At 38.5% G+C, this 14,374-nt stretch overlaps 1 protein-coding gene across 6 annotated transcripts in view; it reads left to right on the forward strand.

Annotated features, from left to right (window-relative positions):
- The window catches only part of Nme7 (NME/NM23 family member 7), a 391,631-nt gene that overhangs the window by 299,385 nt on the left and 77,872 nt on the right, over positions 1-14,374 (forward strand). For all 6 annotated transcript variants that reach the window (XM_051147748.1, XM_051147749.1, XM_051147750.1 and 3 more), the window contains exons 4-7: positions 858-1,024; positions 8,259-8,369; positions 10,929-10,979; positions 13,111-13,318. In XM_051147748.1, coding sequence (XP_051003705.1) covers positions 858-1,024; positions 8,259-8,369; positions 10,929-10,979; positions 13,111-13,318 — 537 coding nt within the window. The remainder of the gene's footprint in view (positions 1-857; positions 1,025-8,258; positions 8,370-10,928; positions 10,980-13,110; positions 13,319-14,374) is intronic.

Genomic DNA, 14,374 nt, shown 5'->3' on the forward strand with positions numbered 1-14,374 from the left:
CCTGGCTTTTGCACCTGTGCTTACATGTGCATTCCCATACAGAGACACACATAAATACACATAATTTAAAGGAAATACAAAAATTTTAATGAGTTTATTTGATATTGGCATGTGTATGTAAAATTAAGAAATGTGAGAATCTGGCTGTTTCTGTGGTTCATAGCTACTGACTTACTGAAATAGCTTGGCTAAAATAAGTGTATTTAGGATATTTTAAAGTAGACATTTTAATTAAAAACTTATAATCACTAGATTGGATTTGGAAATAGAGATTTATAGTATAAAATATATTTTTTGCAGTATAATTTTTTTATTAATTCACTCATATTACATCTCAGTTGTTATCCCATCATGTGTATCCTTCCATTCCTCCCTCCCTCCTGCTTTCATCCTATTCCCTTCCCCTATGACTGTGACTGAGGGGGACCTCCTCCTCCTGAATATGATCCTAGGGTATCAAGTCTCTTCTTGGTAGCCTGTTATCCTTCCTCTGAATGCCATCGGGCCTCCCCATCAAGGGGACATGGTCAAATATGGGGCCCCAGAGTTCGTGTGAAAGTCAGTCCCCACTCTTCACTTAACTGTGGAGAATGTCCTGTCCCTTGGCTAGATCTGGGTAGGGGTTTGATGATGACTGCACGTATTATCCTTGGTGCCATAGTTTGAGCAGAATCCCTGGGCCCAGAGCTACCCACCATAGTGTTCTTCTTGTAGGTTTCTAGGACCCTGAAATATATTTATAATTATAGTTTAAAAGTAAAAGGATGAGCTGTCTTTGGTAAGATAAATTGAAAACTTTTACCTCACAGTAAGGTAACAACATTCTTCATAAGTAATTTCATTGTGTTTGGTTCTAGCATGATGTAAAGAATCGTCGAACCTTCTTGAAGCGGACCAAGTATGAGGACCTACGCTTAGAAGACTTATTTATAGGCAACAAAGTGAATGTCTTTTCTCGACAACTGGTGTTGATTGACTATGGGGACCAATACACCGCTCGACAGCTGGGCAGCAGGAAAGAGAAGTAAGAAAGCATTCTGTCATCTTTCACTGAAGCACTGTATGTGACTCTGCCTACTAACTTCTGAGTCCCTCTTTCTTGATCGTGTTTTCACATACATTTTTTTCCAGTGACCCAGTATAATGCCATAACATATTTTTTAAAATATTTTGGAGCTGGTTGTGAGGTTTGTTCCTGATTAGAGTAACAAAATGACACCTATAGTCTTAGGTGGTGATTGTTTGGGGGAGGCGGGGCCGGGGGAGCTTTTACACATCATCATTATTTTTCTCTGTAAAGCCTACGACTCTTTGAGCATACATTTTTCTTCCTAAGGATAAGCATGGCTTTGGGGAGACAGGAAGAAATGATGTGTGAATCACTATAAAGTCAGAAGACAATGAAGTTATTTCTTGTAAAACTGAAGGATTTGTGGGGTTGTTTGGTCTTGGTGATAAAATTGAATTATTTATCCAGTTAGATGAACTGGGGAGAATTGCTTATAAAAGGAATGATTATAAAGAGAGATACAAAGGTTGGAAATTCTGTCTTAAGTTGAGAAAAGCTGTCATTCTGCTTGAATAAGTTGGCTAAAAATTATAAAAGTTTAGTTACTGCAATAATGATCTGAATTATTATGGTAGCAGTAGGTATAAAGAGGAAATAAGGAGTCTGTGTGATTAAAGAAGTTGAGCAGTGAAGGCTTGGGATATAGCTCAGTTGGTAGAGTGTATGTCTAGCATTGATGAAGTCCTGAGGACCTGGGTTTGACCCCCGGCCCCGGGTAAAACTGCGGGTGGTGGCACATAGCTGTCATCCTAGCACTTGGGAAGTGGAGGTAGGATATCAGAAGTTCAAGGTCAGATTAGGTTACATAAAGAGTCTAAGGCCAGCTTGAGCTACACATGATCCTACCTCAAAAAATAAGATAAAAAATTTAACAACAACAACAGTAATAATAATAATAATAAAGCTCAAAGACAGTCCAAGTAAAGAATGTAAGAGTTAGCTGGTTGTGATGGTGTGCATGCTGGTTGGATTTGCTGAAAGAGGTAGAGGCTAGGCTGGGGGGAAAAAAAAAATTAAAAAATAAATAAATAAATAAACAAACAAACAAGGAAGACTTAGAAATTTCTAGGGTGAAATAGTGGGTGAGAAGCTGCATTAAGGTGATGGAGTAAATGAAACAAGCCAAGATAACAACGAATAGACTCTGTTCCAAAGAGAGAATGGTCGGGAGAACATCAGAAATCACAAAGCAAGAGATGGCTTGTTTTGGGGAATTTTATTCAGCTACAAAGAGTGAAGTTCTAACATCTGCAATAAAGTTAATAGAACTGGAGACCATTATGCTAAGAAGAATAAGCCAGATTAATGATAGCTACCATATGTTTTATAATATGTGGACTATTAATTTAATATGCAGATAGGTAGATGGATGGGAAGATGGTGGGTGGGTGAGTGGAGAGAGAGATTGTAGGAAGAGGACTATAGGGGAGAGAGGTCTAAAGAGAATAGAGAACAAGAAAGTAATAGAATATGTATGTCGTAAAAACAGACAGACTATTGGGGGGAAGGGAATGGATCTAACAAGAAATGCGTCATCATTGGGGAGGGTAGTGGGCGGTGAGAAGGAACAGCGTATAATGAAAATAACACTATGAATCACATCATTTTATATACTAGCTAAAAATATGTTTTTTTAAAGAAAATGATGTCAGCTGTAAAGTGTGGTCAAACAAAAAGAGCAACCCAGTGGGAAGACGTGGGCAGTGCACTGCGCCAATGTGGCTCTCCGGCAGAGTTGGCAGGAGGGGATGGGGCCAGGGTGGGACAGAAAGCTCATCCAAATTTTAAGCCAGGTGGCACTGTTAAGAAGACACTGCCATTGTCAATTATATGCATCTATTTGTATATATACATGTATATTTACATACATCACACACACACACACACACACACACACACACACACACACACACACACACACCTCTTTTGTATGCCCCCATTCATATGGTTTTTTCCGTATATGAAAGTGGACCAACCTGAGGTGGGAGAGAAGATAGGGGTTGGTCAGTGTGTTAGAGCAGCAAAGTTCAATGATGCACATTATGGAAACATAGTAGTGAAGCCTAGTGCTTTGTACAATAACTAAAATACATTTTAATACCTGAAAAACAAAAGGACATGAAAACTTAAAAACAGGAGACTGGATAGGACTTGATAACTATTCTCCTTGCTCTGTCTTACTCATTTTGTATCTTTTATATCACTGAGAAAATCTCTTCACACATTTGCAAGTGCCTAACCTGTGTCAGCTGAATGAATTAATAAATTACAAATTCAGATTTATCTGTTCTTTTTTGTATTTTCTCTCTGTCCTCAAGTTACGACTTTTGATCTAGTTGATAAGGAAGTTTAACTCGTTTGTCACTAATGCTTATTAGTGATCTTCACTCATAGAATTAGCATATCTAGTAAGTGTTGGAGACATGACTGATTGATCAAAGATAATATGAAAAGAAAAAAAGAAAAGAAACTGTAGAGAAAAACTGTGATGCAGAGAAGCCAGTTTGTCTCTTTTGTTCACAACTGTCCCACAAACATTTAACCAATGAATGAATGAATGGGATTATGTCATTGCAATGCCTGGCATGCAAAGAAGTATCGCCTTTGGCAGCCATTCCTGTCTTCCTTAGTTCTCCCTCCTATTGCACTTGGCGTGCATTAGTTAGCTAGTTGTGCAAACAAATACTTGAGACCACTTTGCCCCAATGCTTTGAGCTTGCTGCAATACAACACACTATAAAGGGATAGTGAGTGGTGGAGCAGCTCTTCACCTCAGGGCACAAAAATAATGGAAAAGGATCTGCTGTCATAACAGCACACACACACACCACACACAGATACACACACTCACACACACACACACACACACACACACACACACACACACACACACAGAGAGTTCTGCCATGGGACAACAGTCCCATTGGACTAAAATCCTTTGCACATAGGCCTGGAAGAACAACTGTCCAAGATACTGCATGGCTTTCCTGTGAGGTGGGTAAACTGAGGCACAGCACCCTCACACCTCAGCTACCTTAATGTTCTTCTTCTCTCCTTGCTGTTTGCCATCCTGATTTTCTTCAGTTCTGATTTAGAAAGAAACAGAGCCAATTGAAGATTCAGCTAAAATTCAAGCTTTATAGGAAAAATGACTTAATAATGATTTTCTTCTGAAAACTGATTTCTGGTGTTATGAAAATGGCATTTTAATTTTCAGTGTCCACATTTATGAGTTGCATCTTTCTGAGAATAGATTAAATATGTTGGAAAAGAAAATTTATTTCTTCCATCTTTTTTGGCTCTTACTTTGGAGATACAGTATTTGAAAGATATTATCTGTACTTGTGTACTTCCATTTAGCACTTAACATTAGGGATAATTGTTGAAAGCTAAGGCTGTTCTGTATGTTTAGAAGTTCCAGAAACTAATTAACTCAAAAAAATTCAGTCAACTGGGCATGGCGGCACACACCTGTAATCCCAGCACTTAGGAAGGCAAAGGCAGGCAGATCACTGTGAGTTCAAGGCCAACCTGTTCTACAAAATGAGTCCAGGACAGCCAGTGGTACACAGAGAAACCTTGTCTCCAAAAACAAAACAAACAAACAAAAATCAGTCAAACTATTTCTTTTTCTTTCTTTCTTTTTTTTTATTTTTTTCTTGGTTTTTCAAGACAGGGTTTCTCTGTGTAGCCTTGGCTGTCCTGGACTCACTTTGTAGATCAGGCTGACCTCGAACTCACAGCGATCCACATGTCTCTGCCTCCCAAGTGCTGGGATTAAAGGCGTGCGCCACCACGCCTGGCAGTCAAGCTATTTCTTAAGGCCTACTCCTAAAATAGCTGAATGCCTAAGATCTGTATGGTAAATGGCCCCTACAGAATAGGGTATTTCTTTTTGTGACTTCCTTATGGTTTGTTTGTTTGTTTGGGTTTTTTATTGTTGTTGGTGGTGGTTTTTTGTTTGTTTTTTGTGTTTTTGTTTTTTGAGACAGGGTTTCTCTGTGTAACAGACCTGGCTGTCCTGGACTCCCTTTGTAGACTAGGCTGGCCTTGAACTCACAGCGATCCTCCTGCCTCTGCCTCTGGAGTGCTGGGATTAAAGGCTTGTGCCACTATGCCTGGCGAGCCTTTCTAATTCTTAAGGTGGCTTAAAGCTCAGTGGAGTGATTACTGCACAGGTGGTTATGGGCCAAAGGCACACTGATTGCCTCATGGGAAATGAGCAAAGGACAACTGTAAGACTGAGAAAGTCCCATGATACTAGACCAAAAGGCATCTTTTCTTCTTATAAGATCTGATGTTAGAAGTCAGTGAGAGTAAAGAAATAACAACTATATCTGTGTGTGTGTGTGTAGTTGTCTCTGTGTGTAGTTGTCTCTATGTGTATATCTGTCTGTGTGTGTGTAGTTGTCTCTGTGTGTATATCTGTGTGTGTGTGTGTGTGTAGGCCAGAGGTTGACATTGGGAATCTTCCTCTATCACTCTGCGTTATTTTTTCAGCCAGTTTCTCATCGAATCTGGAGCTGACCAATCTGGCTAAACTGTCTGGTAACCAAGCACCAGGGATCCAACTTCTCTTCCTCCCCAGTGCTAGGTTTACAGTCACATACCACCATGCTCGGTTTTTAATATGCGTCTCAAAGCTCATGCCTGTGTGGCAAACACTTTGTCAACTGAGCCGTGTCTCCAGCCTCTATAATCGTCTGTGAATAATAAGTATTTATAGCTTTCATTCATTGTGGGCAGTGATATGTGCCAGTCAGGGTCTTTGCTCAGTGGGTAAAGGTGCCAGCCACCAAATCTCATGACTTAGTTTAGATTCCTGGGACCCCTATGGTAGAAGGAAAGAGCATGGCCTCTCCAGTTGTCCCCTGACCCCTATGTATGCCATGATGTGCTCATGTGTGCGTGTGTGTGTGTGTGTGTGTGCGCACACACACTCTTTTTAAATACGATTAAACATAATCTTTTTAGTTCGAATCTATGATGTGAGCATGTGCCTTCTGGTTTACCCTGAAGTTGTAAAATCTGGTCCCACTTTGTTTTCGGGATGATCATCTATTAAAGTTTACTTACCCCTCCAGTACTGCAGTGCATATTAAAGTTCAGATCGCCAGAGGCCACATTGGCAAGTCAAAAGCAACTCTGGTTCTCACCTTTCCTGAGACTCCAGATTTTAGGCCTCCTTAATACTTGGTTACTATCTAGTAAGCCGTCTCAGCGTAATTGTGTCTTTTATTCTCTGGATGTAACTGTCACCGTGGGGGCTTCCGGATGAATAACTGGCCCTGTCCTAGATTTTTTTGCTTGTTTGTTTTATTTTTTGTGAACTCTGGCTGGCTGGCTCAACTCTGGCTCAACTCTGGTTCTGGCTCAAACTCCTCTCTAAGCTGGCTGATTAAAACTGGCTCCTCTAAGCTTCTCCTGAATTGCTCTGTTTCTGAACTCCACAAACCAAACTTCACTAAACTGCACGAACTCAACTGCACTGTACTGAACTGCCGTCACTGTGCTGTGCTCAGCTTAACTCTGCTGGACTGTCTTCTCTACTGAACTCTCTACTGTATTCAACTCTATTCCTTTCTCTTCCTACCGCTCCTCCCTTCCTTCCTTCCAATAAGTGTTGCCCATGTTTAAAAGGAGTTTTCAGTAGAAGAATGCGTCTTGAGACTGTAGTCCTTTACTCATGAAGTGAGCATATACTTCATGCTTGCAAAGAGAACATAGGAGAAATCACAAATTGGTTGCTGTTTAAAATGGATTGTATATACTTAGAACAAACACAGATGCATTTTCATAAGCATGTTTATTCCTTTAGGTCCCTGCACTCAGAGAGGCCACAGCACAGGAGTGACATGCCCTTGCACAGCATCCACACTGTGTTATCTGGGCTGTTGTTGTATGGCAGGCCACTAGTTGTCTTCTCTAGTTTGTTGCAGCTCTGCTTAGAGCCTGAAGCATTTGAGAGAAGTCCTTCTGCATGGCTCCAGGAGGCCTGTTGTTTTACAGAAATCTGTATCTTGTCTGTGTGTGGTGAAGGCTGGCCAATCTGTTTTCTCAGGGTCTATTGAGAAGGTTAAATTAACGTATTGGCTTCATATTGTTTTCTCTTGAAACTGCCTGATGCATATAATGGCGCTTGTTTCAGTGCAAACACAGAAATGATCATGGGATGCAGGTGTCTGATAGAGCCTTTTGGAAGAACACATGATCCATGTTTAGAGGCTGCCATGTCCTTTGATAATCATGTGTGTTGTTGGGTGAGAGGACAGTTGGGTCTTTGTGTTTTAACCTTGCCATGTCTAGAGACCCAGAAGAAGAACTTATAATTACTTTTGAGTCAGTGCTGAGTTGAAAATATGGCATGCATAAGTTTTAGTCATTAGAGAACAAACACTAAATTCCTAGTATAATTAATACAATTTATTGGGGCTTAATTCTTTATACAAAAATATCCCATAATATATAGACATTTTAAACATGTGCATTTTCTAATTTCTAGTTTGGGTATTTAAACACACACACACACACACACAGAGTTACTTTTAGGGCTGATGGATAGCTCAACAGGGAAAGGCACATGCCATTGACACAGAGGCCTGAGTTGTATCTCTGAAACTCACATGGTAGATGGGAGCTGACTCTCACAAGTTGTCTTTTGGCCTCCACGCACAGGTTATAGAATACTCATACCCCCACACACATATAAACACACACATGAAAATTAAATGTAATAAAACAATTAAAATAAAAAACATTTACAGTGTTCTTCCCTACCCTTTTCTTCTCTTCCTTCATCACTTCCTCTTATTTTATTTTATTTTTTGTAGATAGAGTCTGGCTACATTTTCTTGCTGGCCTGGAACTCTCTGTGTGGAGAGGCTGGCCTCAAACTCAGAATAGAGATCTGCCTCCTCGGCATCCGGGGTGCTGGAATTAAGTGGGTGTGCCACCACACCCAGCCTCTTGTTTTTTTAAAAATAAGGTTTAGCAAATTTTGATTTCTTTGGGAATCAATAGTGATCTTACTTTATGTAAGTTTTAAAGAGATACCATCTTTAACTTCTCTATACTCTTAATTTGGATGTTAATGTTCTGATATGGTTGTAAAGGAAACTGCTCCTTGGAATCATAAATAAAAACTGTAGAGCTGTTTTTATTTTCAGATCCACTCTTTATTTCTTTCCAGAACATTAGCCCTGATCAAACCAGATGCAGTATCAAAGGCTGGAGAAATAATTGAAATGATAAACAAAAGTGGATTTACTATAACCAAACTCAGAATGATGATTCTTTCAAGGTAATTAATGCTTTGCTGGTTTTGAGTTATGTGATGTCATTTATCTTTCCCATGATTCTTTAAATAAACAGAAGCAAAAACTAAACAAACAGCCCACAGAACAACAATAACAACAACGGGAAACCTTTTACTGAATGGAAATACAGACTATCAGGATGATAAAGCCAGCCGATAGATAATCAGCAGACAGTGACTGAGCTCCAAGCAATTAGAAGTTGTTGTGTGACTTCTATTTCCCCATTTGCTTTCATAACAGTAATTCTTGACATAATCTCTTCAATGTAAGAATACTATACTGTATGAAAATAAGAGGATACGAACATCTAATGATTTCTGTTAGCTCTGGTTTCCAAAAGGGATGCATTAGAAATGTTTATTTTCATTTTACTCATCTTATGTCTATGCGAGTATGTCTGTTTACTTCTCCAAACAATGATACGATTCAACCTAATTAGATATTTTTTTAATTATCTGATGAAAATAAGACTTATCCTAATAAGCCTTTTCTATCACAAAATAATTGTGATTCCAGGATAAAGTTGTATTTATCTTGGGAATATTCACAATGCCAAATGTGTCTCTCTTCAGTGCCAGTGTCTGATTCAAAGTAGGACAGAAATAAATGAAGTGATGTAATGCATAACAACATTTCAGTCTGTGAAGGACTGCATATATGGTGGCGGTCTCATAAAATTCCAATGGAGATGAGAATTTTTGATCACTCAGTCATGTCACAGCCATCATGTCATGGTCACACACTTGTTTGAGGCGCTGCTGGTGTAGACAACAAATTGAGCTTCCAGTTGTGTAAAAGTGTAGCACAGTATGTAATACTTCATAACAAATTACTTGCACTCCTATTGACCGCTCCGGTCTCGCTCACACCCCGTGTAGGCAGCCACAGTAGTTATGAGTTCCTGATTTCAATGGCTGCGTCATGCCCAACAGATAACATTTCACACTCTTCTCCCTGTGTTCCATCTCTTACATTTCCGGCTTTCTTCTGGGATATTCCCTGAACCTTAGAGCTGATGGAATAAATATCTTGTTTAGGGCTGAGCACTCATCTATCTTTTTCTCTGTACCTTGAGCATCCTAGAATCTTGGCATCCATCACTGTACACTGGGAAGAGGCTTATCTGAGTAAGGCTGTTGAGATCAGCGTTTATCGATGGATATAAACAGTTGTGTAGAAGACAGCTTGACACTATGTCAGTTTAGCTAGAGAACAATAGTTTTCCCACAATGATCTATGACCCCCGTAGCCATGGGTGGTAAGATCTTAAACGCATTGGATTCAAAATTCATTCTCAGATCTAAAAAGTCATGGGGTTTTTGCTAGCAAATACTTTTAGTTTATTTGCTACTTAAAAAAAAAAAAAAAAAAAAAGTAGTTGAGGAGCCAGAGAGATTGCTCAGCAATGAAGAGCACTGGTTGCTCTTCCAGGGAACCCAGGTTCCGTTTCCAGCACCCACATGGCAGCTCAAAACTGTGTGTAACTCCAAGGGACCTGACCCCTCTTTAGATGCACTGCAGGCCCTGCATGCATGTGGTAAACAGACATGCAGGCCAAATTCTATACATGTAAAATAAATTCACATCTTAAAAATTAGTTGATATATACATATATATTTGTTACATAGTATAAATTCTTTTTAAATCCAATAAGAAAGGTACACAATTATAAGCAAGACACATGATTCTGATGGTGTTAAGAAAGCTTTTTTAGACCTTTAAGCTTTCCAGTTTATAGTATCTTTATTATCTCTAGATATTTTTAGTGAAAAGGTGAATTTTAATATGTATAATTTATCAGGCAGTTTTTGTTTATTTGTTTTTTTTGATTGGTTTTTGAAACAGGGTTTCTCTGTGTAGCCCTGGCTGTCCTGGACTCCCTTCATAGACCAGGCTGGCCTCAAGCTCAGAGAGATCCACCTCTCTCTGATTCTGCCTACTGAGTACTGGCATTAAAGGTACACACCACCATGCCCGGGTATCAAGCAGTTTTTAAAAATACAAATATATAGATCTTTTCTTTGAAAATATCTAATTATGAATTAAGCAAAAACTAGTTAATTAAAAGCTATAGGGGTTTGGGCTATAGCTCAGTGTGGTAGAGCTCCCTCCTAGCAGGAGTGAGGCCCTAGGTTTATCCCCAACACATGACAAAAAATCAAAACAAGCTGTAGGCAGAATTCTAAAGCTTAAAATTAATTCCGAGTTTTCAATTAGAAGATGTCTGTTCATTTTTATGTAGCTTGTTTAGACTTTAAATAACAAACATTTTTATCGATCTGATATTTAACATTGTCAGTGAGATGCTAGTAAAATGGATGACAGATGAAGTGTAACATTAATAAAATAGTAAAAACATCCTCTTATTTTAATTTTATATCTTAGCATAAGTAGGACCCATACTTATAATATGCTATTTGGTGAAAAAAATTTAATTTATATACAGATCATATATGTATATATATGTTTTAATTTTATTTTGTTAATATAAGCTAAAACACTATTTTTGGAAACCTTAACTACTTTTATTTATTATTTTATAGGAAAGAAGCAGTAGACTTTCATGTAGACCATCATTCAAGGCCCTTTTATAAGTATGTACTTGGCTTGGGACTTGACCTGGGGCTTGTTTTTTTTCATATTTTATTAGATAAGACTTCTCATACCCACCACTCAATACTTGAACCTTTAGTCAGAATTACAAGGATGACTTTTTTGTTTTAAAAACATCTTTTTATATTTCATTGAATTGAAAAAGTATATTTTGAACTATATTTTATGTTGGAAATTTTGTTATGCTTTTAAGGTCTTTATTTTGGTATCTTGTATGTAGAAAGCAATCGTCACAGAGCCAAGTAAAGATATAGATAGATAGATAGATGGATGGATAGATAGATACTTTTTTCCAATGGCTACTAATGTATGTTAGAAACAGAGATCTATTATAAATATTTAGGATGTAATTAAAGTGAATAATATGCATACTCATTGCTATTGACAAAGGAATAGCAAATTTCTAATAAAGGCAAATGAAATCTTAGCCAATCTGCTATAATAGGCATTTTATTTGATATCCTACATATCCTACTTTTAAAGAACTTTATTTAATAAAATTACTGTATTATAGCTTAATCAGATATTCTGAAATATTCCTAAACTTTGTTAGGTATGTATGTATGTATGTATATATATATACATATCAATTATTTCTTTGTTTTAGGTTCTTTGTATGTCTTTATAACACTGAATCACACTCCTAGTTTAATACCTTATATATAATTCATATGCAGAAAGTTTTAATGAATTAATTACTAGTTATATGGCATTGAGAACTAACAAAAGACAGGCTACAGTAACCAGAAGTCAGTTCATGATCAATTTCTTCTCAGTAGCCCACCATTCCCTCATTTGTTACATGCTACAGTCATATTAGAGAATTTTGTATTAATAAAGCATTAATTTGAAATTTTTTGAGGTTGTATCTAATTTTATGGTATAGATTCTGATATGTAGATTATATTGATATTCTGATAGTTAAATGCTTTCCTTTTGTTTTGAAGATTTATTTTGTATACAGTACTCTGCCTGCATGTACACCTGCGTGCCAGTAGAGGGCATCAGATCACATTATAGATGGTTGTGAGCCACCACGTGGTCTCTGGGAATTGAACTCAGGACAGCTGGAAGAGCAGTCAGTGCTCCTAACCTCTGCGCCTCTCTCCAGCCCTCCTTCCTCCCTTAATCCTTCCTTCTTCTCTTTGTTTTGTTTTGCTTGCTAAAGCCTAGCAAAATGTTTTGAGGAGGTCTGGTCTTCTTAGTATAGTGGGTATAGATATTTCCTTCTACGTGGTGTTTCTTGGAAATGTTCTTCTAAGTGAACTGGAGTAATTGATGATGGGGTGATAAGCTAGTATAGAAAGCAGCCGGGAGGTAACAGGCATAGAAAGGCCTGTTGCACTGTCTTCCTGTCTCTGAGAAAGTCCTGTCCTCCCTCTGTTTTGCCTCTGCTTAAGAAAGTAAGGGGCTGGGACGTCACTTATTTCAGGTTAAATTCATCATCGCATCTTGTGCGCATGAAGAAATGGAAAAATAAAATGAAGTGTCATTGTTCATTCTTAGGGAACTCAGTCTCAGACATAAACTTGTAATAAAAACCTGTGTGTATGGTTGATCACTTAGTGTATCGTAACCCAGAGCAGGCGTTCTCCTAATGAAGGCCTGGTTTTGAAGGCCTGTTGGCATTCTTTTTCATTATCACATTGATTTAGAGTTGCTGCTCTCTGCATTCCAGTAGTTACACACTACAAAATTAAGTAAGTTCTTATTGAAAATGTTATAAAATACGCTTGTCTTTTTGTTATTATAAAGTTCTCCTGGGCTGCTGTGGGAAACCACATGAAAATAAAAGCAGAATCACTTTTGTCCTTTTTAGAGTAAGGGAGAAAGATTAGATAGACAATATGCATTTTAAGTTGGTGAATCATCTGAACTGAGCAGGTTTCCCCCCTCTTGCAAACAGAACGTGACATAACTTCTGCAATGATCTATAGCGAACTAGATCACTGTCAGGCACTCTGTTCACGAGGATTTTCCTTGCCTGTATCTACACATTTCACTGTGCCCAGAAACTGAGATCACAATACATCTTCATCCTAACGCATCTTCGTTGTTAAGGCAGATGCTAGGTTGACAGAGAAGTAACCCAGGCTTTTCCCTGTTTCCTAGTGAACTGATCCAGTTTATTACAAGTGGGCCTGTTATTGCCATGGAGATTTTAAGAGATGATGCTATATGTGAGTGGAAAAGATTGCTTGGACCTGCAAACTCCGGGCTAGCTCGTTCAGATGCCCCGGGAAGCATCAGAGCCCTCTTCGGGACAGACGGCATAAGAAATGCAGCTCACGGCCCTGACTCTTTTGCGTCTGCTGCCAGAGTAAGTTGTTCTGACAGATATCTACACATAAAGGTAGAAAGGAGGCTGAGAGGAGGGGATGGTGGAGGACAGGGGCAAGGAAGGCAGGGTCATGTGGGGTTGGAGACGGTCACAGTGTGTGTTGTCCGTCTATGAAAACATCCCCATGAAGCCTATTACTCTATATAATTAATGCATTTTAATCAAATATGAAAATTCATTAGTATAGCATTTTAACATAACTGTTGTCTTTTGAATTATTTTATTGTAAATTAGAGTCAGGGACTCACTATGGCTGGGAACTTGTCATATAGGCCAGGGGACTTGTATTAGCAATGAACCTCTTGCATCTGCGTCCTGAATGGGAGGTTTGATCTTTCAAATATGAATTTAGGGAAAAGAAGTACTTACTCCAGGGCAGGTTTTGTTTTAGGTGTTTGGATGCTACTAAACTCTGCAAGTTGGCTTTTTTCTTCCAATGTACAATGTGGTAGATGACAAGTGCTTAAACAGTTACAGCTGTGACAGATGTGTGGCGCTGATCGGGGGCAGCAGGGAAAGCTTTGTAGAGGTGAGAGTATTCCGACGATCCTTTGTTCACTGGCAGAGGTTTTGGAGCATGACACAGGTTTTTATGGAGAGCATAGTGGAAAGAATAGTGCTAAAAGCTTAGGGGCAGCATTTAAGTAGTTAAAAGAATTGACTCATGTGAGCATCTTTGTGATTGATTCAGATTGCTGACGTGTTGGCTTAATGAGCCATGGGCAAAGCAGATAACCACTGTGTGAAGGAGGCTATAGTATACTGCTCATTTTGGTGTGTAATAGAACTATTGGAAATTATTGTTAATTAACTATAGTTCTCAGACTCCTAAATATTAATTTTTCTGTTTATTACACTTGTACTTATGAACCGTTCTTTGGGAAAAGTGAGTACTTCATAATGTTTTTTTCCAATTCTCAGAATTTGTGGAGACCTTGTTTCTTATAATAGAGTTCACACAATGACGTCCTACCATTGCTTTTCTTCTGATTGTAAGCCTTGACATGGAGCTAATTTACTCATTCTTTGTAAATT

Source organism: Acomys russatus, chromosome 6 (assembly GCF_903995435.1).
Source record: "Acomys russatus chromosome 6, mAcoRus1.1, whole genome shotgun sequence".
Lineage (NCBI taxonomy): Eukaryota > Metazoa > Chordata > Mammalia > Rodentia > Muridae > Acomys > Acomys russatus.